Source organism: Peromyscus eremicus, chromosome 3 (assembly GCF_949786415.1).
Source record: "Peromyscus eremicus chromosome 3, PerEre_H2_v1, whole genome shotgun sequence".
Classification (NCBI taxonomy): domain Eukaryota; kingdom Metazoa; phylum Chordata; class Mammalia; order Rodentia; family Cricetidae; genus Peromyscus; species Peromyscus eremicus.
In genome coordinates, this window is record NC_081418.1 from 80,995,296 (window position 1) to 81,007,409 (window position 12,114).

Below are 12,114 nucleotides of genomic sequence, written 5' to 3' on the forward strand. Positions count from 1 at the left end.
ATTAGGTTTTGTAAAACAAATTTGTTGTAGTTTTGTAGAATAAAGAGAGTTTAACTATTCTCTCTTTGCCATAACTATATTTCTTTCCATTCATCTTCTATACTACAGCGTACCAAAGTATTTTCTACATTAACCAAGGACACAGTCATTCCCTGTGAGGAGTCTGAGTTGTATCACTAGTTGGAACTCATACATAACAATGGAAGCTCCTGTGAACATTCCAGCACACATTATTTAATACAGAAAATAAGTTTCTAAGTGCCGGTGTTTAAACAGTAGGGAAACCCAGATGTAGTAGCAAGAATTTCCACCTAAAACCTGAGAGAGCTTAAGCAGAGATTATAAATGTAGCTAAGAGCACCTTCCTAGTTTATGTCGCTCATGGAAGGCCAAGGTACAGTGAAGTGTCCCCTGGTTGTGGATGGTTCTTTAGTGCACTGGCTGGAGCTACATGGCAGATTCCTGCCAAGTTACAGCCGTGCAACACACTGTGTGGCAGATTTAGCTTTTGCTACTATAGACAAACAAACAAACAAACAAATAAACAAACAAACAAAAAAAGGTTTCTGGTCTACCTGCTGCTGGATGGAGGCATGAACTCACTGCCTCCCAGAGTCAGCAGAGAGCATGGGTGCCAGAGCTGGAGATGAAAGCTGGAGATGAATTACCCCGGCCATGTTGGGAAGCTGAAATGGGTGGATTCAGCAGCCAAGGCTGCAACTTCTGTTCTAGCCACACTGCAGTTTAGGTAATATATTCACAAAAAGACAGATTCAAATGAAATAAACCTCTAAATGGTTTACATTTTATGTAAAAATATAAGTAGGCTTGGAATAGAGAAGAAAATGAATATAAACAGTTCTATAAAAACAGTTTTAAAAAATAAAGTCTTTAAAGAGACAGTAAAAATAATATAAAAAATAAGCCACGTAAAGATGAAAACCACACAGAGAGTCTGGATTATATTGTATTTGGGATTTTTAACTGCAGAAAGACATTTAATTGTAAAAGCTGTTGAGTTAAGTAAATATGTATATTTTAAAGATAGTGGGACTTCAGAGTTTATGTCTAAGGATATGTTACTTTGGAAAAGAAGTTCTGTTTTTGTTTCCACAGAAGATGAAAACCTGTGGATTGCTTCCAGGCTTATATGGTTTGATCAACGAAGACCTCCTGAGAGGCCCAGATGATCCAACATCCAAATAGCTTCAAGGCAACTGGCTCAAAAAATACAACATCATAGACTATTCCCGTGAGGACTTAACCATAATTCTTAATTTTCTCAGGATCCCCATTAGATTGCTAGTGCCCTTATCCAACAGGAAGTAGTATGAAAAACTATGCCCAAATTCCTAATATATTGTTTATAAATGTTTATTTTTATTTAAAGCAGGTTGATTATAAATGCAATCTCTTTCTAAAGACGAAAAGGGGACAGTACAGATATGATAGGATGAAAGGGTAGATTATTGAATCTACTTTTTTTGGTACTTTTTTATTTTATAATTTAAGTTAATTTTACATATCAGCCACGGATTCCTTTGTTCTCCCCCCTCCAGCACCCCCCCCCCTTTCCCCCCAGCCCACCTCCCATTCTCATCTCCTCCAGGGCAAAGACTCCCCTGAGGATTGAGTTCAACCTGGTAGATTCAATCCAGGCAGAAGAACAACAACTTGTTTGAAATGTTTTACATTGCTATGGATTTTAGTTTATTGATACCAATTTAGAGATGATTTTGTTATACTATATATATTTCTACTTTCATTTAAGGTATTACATTTATGTAACTCATTTAAATTGTAATGGATAATTAAGAAATACAGATTAATAATTAGTCTTCAATTATGATAGTCAAACTTATAGTCATGTTAAGTTTTCTAGGTATACATAGATATATTTCAATTAGATAGTTGATCTTCAAACGCTTCAAAGACCTACAGAATATGGCATTGAAAATGTTTTAAAAACTTAGACTTTTCTGGACAATGAGACACATCTGCTCCTGGAAGCATCAGTTACTTCAAGGAAGATGATGGGCACTAAAGGCATCCATATGGAGTTTATCTTCTTCTTGGCAAAAATAGCCATTTGGGCAAGAATCTGCTCTTGCTTGGACTGCTGATAATATTTTATATAAACTGGACATGCACAACCCACAGGAAGGTGATCACTGAACTTTGAAAGACAAAATGGTTCTTCATGTTCCTGCTTTGCAGAGGAGACTGCCAAATATTCTACATGACACAAGAAGAAATGACTAAAAAACTCTCGGCCTATAGACTGAAGATGAATGCCCCAATGTTGCAGAGGAACTTTGGACAACTGTCCAGGCAGGCAACTGTCTCTGTCATTCCCAGAATTTTGAAAGTTGCTTACAATGCTCTTTCTGTTTATTTAGGTAATATTGTATCCTTCTGAGGTCTTTGATGTAGTTGAAGACTAGATAGTTATAATTTTTCTTTGTTATGATAAAAAATAAATTAGATATGGAACTTTAGACTCATGAATATAGGATGGATAGAATATTTTCTTTAATTTTCCAAATACAAATAAACTTGACTGTACCTATAAATCTTGCTTGATAACAGTAATTTTATTATGTTCACGTTAAAAACCTTCCTTTTTGATTAGACAGAAAAGGGGGAAGTGCTTGGAATGTCGTTCTGTATGCTGTGAATGTTTGTTTCTCTGATTGGTTGATAAATAAAGCTATTTGGCCAATGGTGAGGCAGAATAAGGTTAGGTGGGACCTTCCAACTAGAGAGAGAGGAAGGAGAAAGGCAGAATTGAGGAGATGCTGCTAACCACTGCCAGTAGTAGTAAGATGTAAAGTACCACTCAGCCACAGGCCAAGTGGCAAAGTATGGATTTATAGAAATGTGTTAAGATTTAAGAGCTAGCTAGCTAGAAGCCTGAGCCATTAGACCATATAGTTTGAAAATAATATAAACCTCTGTGTGTCTATTTGGGTCTGAGTGGCAGCGGGCACAGGCGGGACTACAGAAAACTTACAACTACAGAAGCTGACACAGAAAGTTGTTCTGGATTTCTCACAAAAGCTAGAGCCCATGTGTCAGAGAAAGAGAAGGTGGCCTAACCATGATTCTCTGCTGTGTCTTGAAATCTCATTAGTGGGGTATTGATTCTCTTAGCTCTCTATAGCACTTCACTTAGAATTCTAATGGCTCCTATGTCCCCTGGTCTGCTTACAAGTATCAAACAGTATTGAAAAACATTTATATGACTTTTAATCACACTGTGTGAAGTGGAATATAGACTTGTTTATATGAAATCACAGGGAGAAAATGTTTATCTTAAATATGATCCCAGAAGTAGTATTAATGAAGAATTGGTATTCCATAGCAAGACTTTATAAACTACAGAGATCTATACTCCATTGTTTTGTTTTTTTAGATATTGTGTGTGGGTAAGCTCTATTTCCTGTCTCTTTATGGTGTTCTATCCATCTATTTGTCTATCTGTGCACCAACAGTACACACAGACTTAATTACTATGGTTAATACAAGAGAGAATAATTAAGTTAGAAAATATAATACCACTTTTCTAGCCTTCTGATTTTCTTAGTTATGATGTGCCTTGACTTTTTACATGAATTGTAGAAAAGCTCAGTTTATCTATTTCAGAAATTATTTAAGGAACTTGAGTTGCATTACATTGACTGTATGTGTAATTTGGAGAAGGAATACATTTAAAAGTGGTTCATGGAGCTGGAGAGAATGCCCAGTGGTAAAGAGCAGCTTATGTTCTTTTTTTTTTTTTTTTTTTTTTTTTTTTTTTTTTTTTTTTTTTGGTTTTTCGAGACAGGGTTTCTCTGTGTAGCTTTGCGCCTTTCCTGGAACTCACTTGGTAGTCCAGGCTGGCCTCGAACTCACAGAGATCCGCCTGGCTCTGCCTCCCGAGTGCTGGGATTAAAGGCGTGCGCCACCACCGCCCGGCCCAGCTTATGTTCTTAAAGATGGCCTGTGTTTGATTCTCAGCACCCACATGGTGACCCCCAGCTATCTTTAACTTCAGTTCCAGGGGCTTCTGCATCCTCTCCTGGCCTCTGAGGGCACCAGACATGCACACATTTTGCTTACAAACATGCAGTTAAAACACTCATTAATATAAAAATATTTTTATGAAGTGGTTCACATTATGAACACAGATATGTTCTCTTTTCCCATGTATGCCCATAAGAGCAAGAGGATTATAGTATGATCATTTACTCATTCCAATGTTTCCGTCTCAGTGAATGCTTACTATCTTAATTCCTTAGTTTTTTTTCAAAGCTAGAACTATGTGATAGCCATCATAATAGCTATGATGCTTATAATAGAAACAAAATTAAACTTGAGACAACACAGCTATTTTTTTAAGCAACAGGAACAATTCAGGGAGCCAGAAGCAACCTCTACTGATTTACTCATGGATTGTAAGAAGGCTAGATGTGGACATGCTGAAGGCAAATGTGGTAAGGAACAGGCGGAAGTGAACGGCCTGCTTGCCACCAGGGGCCAGAGTGATATCTCAGCCTGGGCTAAGCCCTAGGGCTATGTCTGGGTCTGTGGTCCTGCTGCAGCCAGGATTTGTGTTGACATCCTTTCCTCATATTGCCACCAAAGGCCACAGATCCACCAGGGGACATGATGACATCCTGGCCTGGCCTGCTGCCAAGGGGCATGTCTGTGTCCATGGGCCAATAGCAGCCAAGGTCTGTGTTGATGTCATGTCTTCAGTAACAACTGAAGGCTGTGAGGGTGCCCAGGGTCTGCCACTCAAACCCATGTTGCTGTCCAAAAGCCATGCTTCCAATGTGGCCATGTTGATTGGTGTGGCCTGTGCTGCCCCCCTGGGGCTGTGGTGATATCTGAGCTCAGGCTATGATATAGGGCTATGACTGGATCTGTGGCCCTGCCACAGCCAGGATCTGTGTTGATGTCCATAGCTCCTTTATCACCAAAGGTTATGCAAATACCTGGGGCCTGGGTTGTCACTTGAGGCCAGGTGATGCTGTATCTGGGTCCATACAGATCTGACTACCTTGCACTGCCTTCAGGTGCCATGATGACATATCAGGTCCAGGATGCAGCTGAGGGCCATGTCTGGGTATGTGGTCCTACTGCAGCCATGATCTGTGTTGATGTCCTTAGCTTTTGATATTATTGAAGGCCATGCCAATGCCAAGATTCTGGCCTGCCACCTGGGGCCATGTTGGTGTCCATGGGCCATACTGTCACTGGTGCCATGCTATTCTGCGTGTCCTGGGTTGCTACCTGGGGCCATGATGACATCTGGGTCTGGGTTGATGCAGAGGACCATTCCTGGGTACTTGAACCTACCACAGCTGAGGTCTGTGATAATATCTCTGGTCCATAATGCCACCAAAGGCCACACAGATGCTCAGGGTCTAGGCTACAACCTGTGGCTATGTTGGTGTCTGAGGGCTGTGCCACCACTCAGGCAATGCTGATCTAAGTGTCCTTCACTGCCACCCAAGATCATGGTGTTGGCCAGTCCCTGACTGGTGCTGAAAGCCATGTCTGGGCCCATGGTCCTACAGCACCCAGGGTCTGAGTTGATGTCAATGACTCCTGTTACCATTGAGGGTCATGGAGATGCTCAGGGTCTAGTCAGCCACCCGAGACCATGTTAATGTCTAAGGATCTTGCTGTTGCCGGGGCCATTCTGATCTGGGTGGCCTATGCTGCCACCTGGGCCATGGTGATATCTGGGCCCTAGCTGAGGCCAAGGGCCATGTTTGGGTCCATATTCCTAGTGCAGCTGGGATCTGTGTTGATGTCCATTGCCTGTGTTACTACAAGGGCTCACAGGAACCATCCATGTTTAAATCTGAGTAGTGTTCTGAGCTGGCCCCTCCTTTCACTGGAACCAGGATAGTTGGCTCTGCCCTTGCTGGACACTGTAGCAGGAGAGATGGTTCCACTTCTCACCACAGGTTTGGGAGAGCTGGCCATGATGGCATGGGTGAGGAGACCTGGCTCCTCCACCCCTTGCTTGGTGGGGACAGTCCCAGTGGATAGGACTGGCCAGCTCAGCAACACTCAGTCATGAATCCTAGGCCTTGGGTTGGCCCACTCTAACATCTACCCTAACTATGGCCTGCTGGAGAGCATCAAGGTACTGGTCCTACAGAATGATAACTGTGGGTTCTCCATGACTCTGGGCAACAGCAGGATATCTGAGAGGAGTTTTGATAATGGTCTACTGATGACGGTGTCCTATAGCCTTGAACCAAACCAATGACTCATTGCATTAACATTTGTGGGTGGGACTGATTAGACAAAAGAGTATATTGTATGGCATACCCCAACTCCCAATGGTCTTGGAGAAAAGAGAAAGATGAAGGAGTTAGGTGGCTTTTTTAGTTTATTTTTAAATAATTTTTCTTTGGGGGGAATTGTGTGGGTGAGATGTGGATATGGAGGAACTGTAAGGTAAACAGGATTGGGGTTCATAATGTGAGATCAATTATTCATCAACTAGTATTTTCTCCTTAAAACCTGACCTTTTTGAAGTAATAAAAAAATCAGAAGGACTATTTATTAAGCAACAGAGGAGGAAGACACCCAAATCTCAAGGCATACAGGTATTTATTCAGCATGTATGAGTCAGAAATTCTTAAGAAATTATTGAAGTCTAATTTCTTGAGTCCCTTATATATTCTAGATATCAGTCCTCTGTCAGATGTGGGGTTGGTGAAGACCTTTCCCCATTCTGTAGGCTGTCGCTTTGCCTTGTTGACCATATCCTTTGCTCTACAAAAGCTTCTCAGTTTCAAGAGGTCCCATTGATTGATTGTTTCTCTCAGTGTCTGAGCTACTGGTGTTCTATTTAGGAAGTGGACTCCTATGCCAATGCGTTCAAGACTGCTTCCTACTTTCTCTTCTATCAGGTTCAGTGTAGCTGGATTTATGTTGAGGTCCTTGATCCATTTGGACTTAAGTTTTGTGCACGGTGATAGATATGGATCTCTTTGCAGCCTTCTACATGTTGATATCCAGTTTTGCCAGCACCATTTGTTGAAGATGCTTTCTTTTTTCCATTGTGCACTTTTGGCTTCTTTGTCAAAAATTATATGTTCATAGGTGTGCGGATTAATGTCAGAGTCTTCTATTTGATTCCATTGGTCCACATGTCGGTTTTTATGCCAGTACCAAGATGTTTTTATTACTGTAGCTCCCTAGTAGAGCTTGAAGTCAGGGATCGTAATGCCTCCAGAAGTTGTTTTATTGTACAGGATTCTTTTGGCTATCCTGGGTTTTTTGTTTTTCCATATGAAGTTGAGTATTATTCTTTCCAGGTCTGTGAAGAATTGTGTTGGTATTTTGATGGGGATTGCATTGAATCTGTAGATTGCTTTTGGTAAGATTGCCATTTTTACTATGTTAGTCCTGCCTATCCATGAGCATGGGAGATCTTTCCATTTTCTGACATCTTCTTCAATTTCCTTTTCCAGAGACTTAAAGTTCTTATCATATAGGTCCTTCACTTGCTTGGTTAGTGTTACCCCAAGGTATTTTATGCCATTTGTGGCTATTGTAAAGGGTGATGTATCTCTCATTTCCTTCTTAGCCTCTTTGTCCATTGTATATAGGAGGGCTACTGATTTTTTTGAGTTGATCTTGTATCCTGCTATGTTGCTGAAGGTGTTTATAAGCTGTATCAATTCCTTGATTGAATCTTTGGGGTCACTCAAGTATAGTATCATGTCATCTGCAAATATGGAAAGCTTGACTTCTTCCTTTCCAATTTGTATCCCCTTAATCTCCTTATGTTGTCTTATTGCTCTGGCTAGAACTTCAAGTACTATATTGAATAAGTATGGGGAGAGTGGACAGCCTTGCCTCATTCCTGTTTTTAGTGGAATTGCTTTGAGTTTCTCTCCATTCAATTTGATGTTGGCTCTTGGCTTGCTATAAATTGCCTTTATTATGTTTAGGTATGTTCCCTGTATTCCTGATCACTCCAAGATCTTTATCATGAAGGGGTGTTAGATTTTGTCAAATGGTAAATGAAGACCACATGAGAATAGGAAGAAGCAAAGTGCTAGAGAGGCCCACAGAAATCCACAAAAATACCCCCACAATAGACTGCTGGCAATTGTCAAGAGACAGCCGGAACTGACCTGCTCTGGTGATGGGATGGCCAAACACCCTAATTGTCATGCTAGAAACCCCATCCAATGACTGAGGGAACTGGATGCAGAGATCTACGGCTAGGCCCTGGGTGGACCTCTGGGAGTCCAATTAGCAAGAAAGAGGAGGGTTTGTATGAGCAAGAATTGTTGAGATCAGGGTTGGATGAAGCACGGGGACAAGTAGCCAAACAAATGGAAGCACATGAACCAGTGGCTGGGGGCCCCCCAACTGGATCAGGCCCTCTGAATGGGTGAGATAGTCGATTGGCTTGATCTGTTTGGGAGGCATCCAGGCAGTGGGACCAGGTCCTCTGCTCATTGCATGAGTTGGCTGTTTGAAACCTGGGGCTTATGCAGGGTCCTTTGGCTCAGCCTGGGAGGAGGGGACTCGACCTGCCTGGACTGAATCTACTGGGTTGATCTCAGTCCTCGGGGGAGGCTTTGCCCTGGAGGAGGTGGGAGTTGGGGGGCTGGTGGGAAGGGGGGTAGGGGGGAGAACGGAAGAATCCGTGGCTGATATGTAGAACTGAATTGTATTGTAAAATAAAATAAAATTAAATTAAAAAAGAAATTATTGTTTTATTTTATTTATTTATTTTTTTTAAAGAAGGCATCTATACTCACTACTACACTTTTAACACACCTTTTCTTAGGAAGGTATAACCCAGAAACAAAATTATTTATTACTTAGTCCAATCTAAGGGAAATTGGTAAGTGGAAATTGAATATTTCTAGAATTGCCTTCATATTTGCACATGTTATTAAAGGAGGTGTGGTAAAAACTCAGATCCCAGATGCCCTGAAAAATAATGATTTGCTTATTTTAGATTGAGAGGATCTATCATCCTCCAGGTATCATCCACTGAAGTGTCCTGAAAGAGGCTTCCTCCAGATCCTTGGTTATCATGTGAGGAGGCAGAACTGTCTTCCAAGTATCAAAAATCACAGAGAGGCAGAGGTACAACTATTGGTTGTAGCATTAAGTCAACTCCATGTAGTTAAAGGGAGGTTTATTTTGTGGGGTTACTTACAAGTAAAGGGATGGGTTACAGGGTCCAGGAAAGGTGTAGGCTTTATTTAGATCACCTTCATATATATATATATATATACACACACACACACATACATGAAGGCTTCTACTGTATTAGGTTTCCATACCACCCCTCAAACAGCCCTTACTTTTTAGCTGTCTTTTCCTATATTCCCTTCCCTTTTCCCCCATTTGCATCCCCTTCTCCAGCTGATCTTCCTGTTCCAGTCCCACCCTCATCCATCCATAAATATCTATTCTATTTCCCTTTCCTAGGGAGCTCTATTGATCTATCTTTACTTCCCTAGTTCCTCCATGGGACTATGGATTGTAGCTTGGTCATCACTGAGCCAGTTGCCTTGAAAACATTCTGGATGTTGGATCATCTGGGCCATGGTGTCATCGGAGACCTTTCAGGGGGTCTTGGCTGGTCAAACCTGATGTATCTTAATCTGGAACAAATCCATAGCCTCTGGCTTTCTGTGGAAACAAAAGCAGAGCCTCCTTTCCAAAGCAACATATTCTTACATCCAAATTTTGAAGTCAAGGTACCTTTAAAATATATATATTGGCTTAATTCAACAGCTTTTACAATCAAATGTCTTTCTGCAGTTAAGAATATCAAAGACAACACAATCTCGATTTTCTGTGTAACATCCATCTTTATGTGGCTTATTTTTTTATACTACCTTTACTGTCTCTTGGACTGCGGGGGCTTGGTGGGACATGGACAGAAAGACTCCAGCTACATACAACTGGTGGGTATCAACAGAAAGAGAGTGAAGTGAAGAGACAGAGAAACCAGCATTCCTATTAATCCACCAAAAGCTGCTGTGTGATATTCCTGGTGGGGAGGGTGTCCTATATCTTGAAGAAGCTGCTTTAATCCTGGGTGTTTGTCCACGGGCATCACTCAAGACCAGATGCTGGAAAATCAGCAGAGTCAGGCTCAGGCTGCAACATTCTCTGGTCTTTCACAGTTATGTTTTTGAAAGATCCTCTGGATTCCCAGGCTTAGTACCTAAGGTTGGGTTTTGAAGACTGAAGAGATTCTACTTTCTCTGGTGACAAACAAGGCTGACTGGCCAAGGCAAAGACATTGATGTGTGATCTGTTATATTCAAATATTTGTGTTATGAGGATGCACAAACGTTTCTGCTTCTTAGCTTGTTTGGAGACTGACAGACACATGCAGATAGTGAGGCTGTCACCTAAATCAGGATAATATCTCCAGTTACTGCTCAAGAGCGAAAGTGAAAATATCATTTGTAATACACAGCAGAGCCATGTATTGAGTAGTAATGTTTTCTGTTAGATGTCCAAGTCTGTCCTTACTAGTCAAACCTTCATGATGAGGAATTGTGGGAAATAGAAGCAAATTATAGAAAAGAGCAAATATGGAGGACCCAAAACTGAGAAACAGATGCTACCCATTTACTCTGTGAGTATGAAAGTACCTCCATTTTATAAGGGGTTGGAACTCCAAGTGACACACTTTGTTTGGATCAAGGTGTTATATGTGCACCTACTCTGTAATTCCTCTTTTTGTAGTGTAGTAAGCATAGTTAATGCTGGAAAATCTTACTTTTTTTAAAATCATTAAAATGGTCCTGATAAATTATTCTTTCAATGTAAAGAATTGTTTACTCCAAACTCACAAACACTTCACAAGGAAAACACATAGTATTTTTTAACCAATTAGAGTTATTTGAGTGAGTTCAATATTTAATAGTCCCTTTTCTGTTTTATATTCTCTTACAGTATGATATTTGTATTACCCTCAATAAATCTTTGAAATTTATTATTCAAAATAGAGCTTATATACATTAGAAATGTCAAGTATAATTTTAAAATAGAAAAAGAAATGCAGTCTTTGGAGGCATGTATGTGGTCTGACCTCAGGCATCTGGGGACACAGGACTTGTGCTCAGTTACTGAGATGAACAAGCCTTGCAGCTGTGCCCACCCTAACTGGTTCCCAGTGATTTGCATGCACTCATCGCACAGCCTTGAGGACTTCTTCATATACCAGTCACACCCTGTGCAGTTGTCACTGCAGTCAGGACTCAGCATGGACATGAGGGCCCCTGCTCAGCTCCTTGGGCTCCTGCTGCTCTGGCTTTTAGGTAAAAGGGGAACAAAATGGGAATTTCACTGTTACACTGTGATTATTGTTGACTGACATTTGGGGGAGATCCTCTCTTATCATGCTTAAGTATGTGGGAATTTATTATGTCTCTATTCCTAGGTGCCCGATGTGACATTCAGATGACCCAGTCTCCATCTTCCCTGTCTGCATCTCTGGGAGAGAGAGTCACCATCACTTGCAGAGCAAGTCAAGATATTAAAAAGTATTTACGCTGGTTCCAGCAGAAACCAGGGAAAGCTCCTAAGCTCCTGATCTATGGTGCATCCAACTTGGCAGATGGGGTCCCATCGAGGTTCAGTGGCAGTGGGTCTGGGACAGATTATTCTCTCAGCATCAGCAGCCTAGAGTCTGAAGATATTGCAACTTATTACTGTCTACAGACTGATAAGCTTCCTCCCACAGTGATACAAGTCCTAACATAAACCCCCAAGGAAGCAGAAATGAGAAGCTGGGCTGCCCCAGCTGCTCCTCCTCATGAATCACTCACTGAAACTGTTTCTCAGATGTCACAGGATTTTTAGAAAGCTCATGGAGAGTCATTTGTCTTGGCTGAAGAGACTAAACTGTCATTTCTGTACCCTAGATATCTTCCTTCTTTGCCACCTCCAGCACTACATTGTACCAATGCCCTTTCTGCTTTAGCAGAGGACACAGTCATTCCCTGTGAGGAGTCTGATTTGTATTCACATCATAGACTCTTATAGAAGAGTGGAAACTACTATGAACATTCCAGCATATATTATTCAAATATAGAAAATTAGTTTCTAAGTGCC

At 41.2% G+C, this 12,114-nt stretch overlaps 1 gene segment (V, D, J or C); it reads left to right on the forward strand.

Annotated features, from left to right (window-relative positions):
* The first annotated feature begins 11,263 nt into the window (after window positions 1-11,263).
* Window positions 11,264-11,763, forward strand: LOC131907017 (immunoglobulin kappa variable 1D-33-like). The segment is given in 2 exon segments: window positions 11,264-11,318; window positions 11,441-11,763. Coding segments are annotated over 2 exon segments (378 nt in total).
* Window positions 11,764-12,114: the final 351 nt, after the last annotated feature.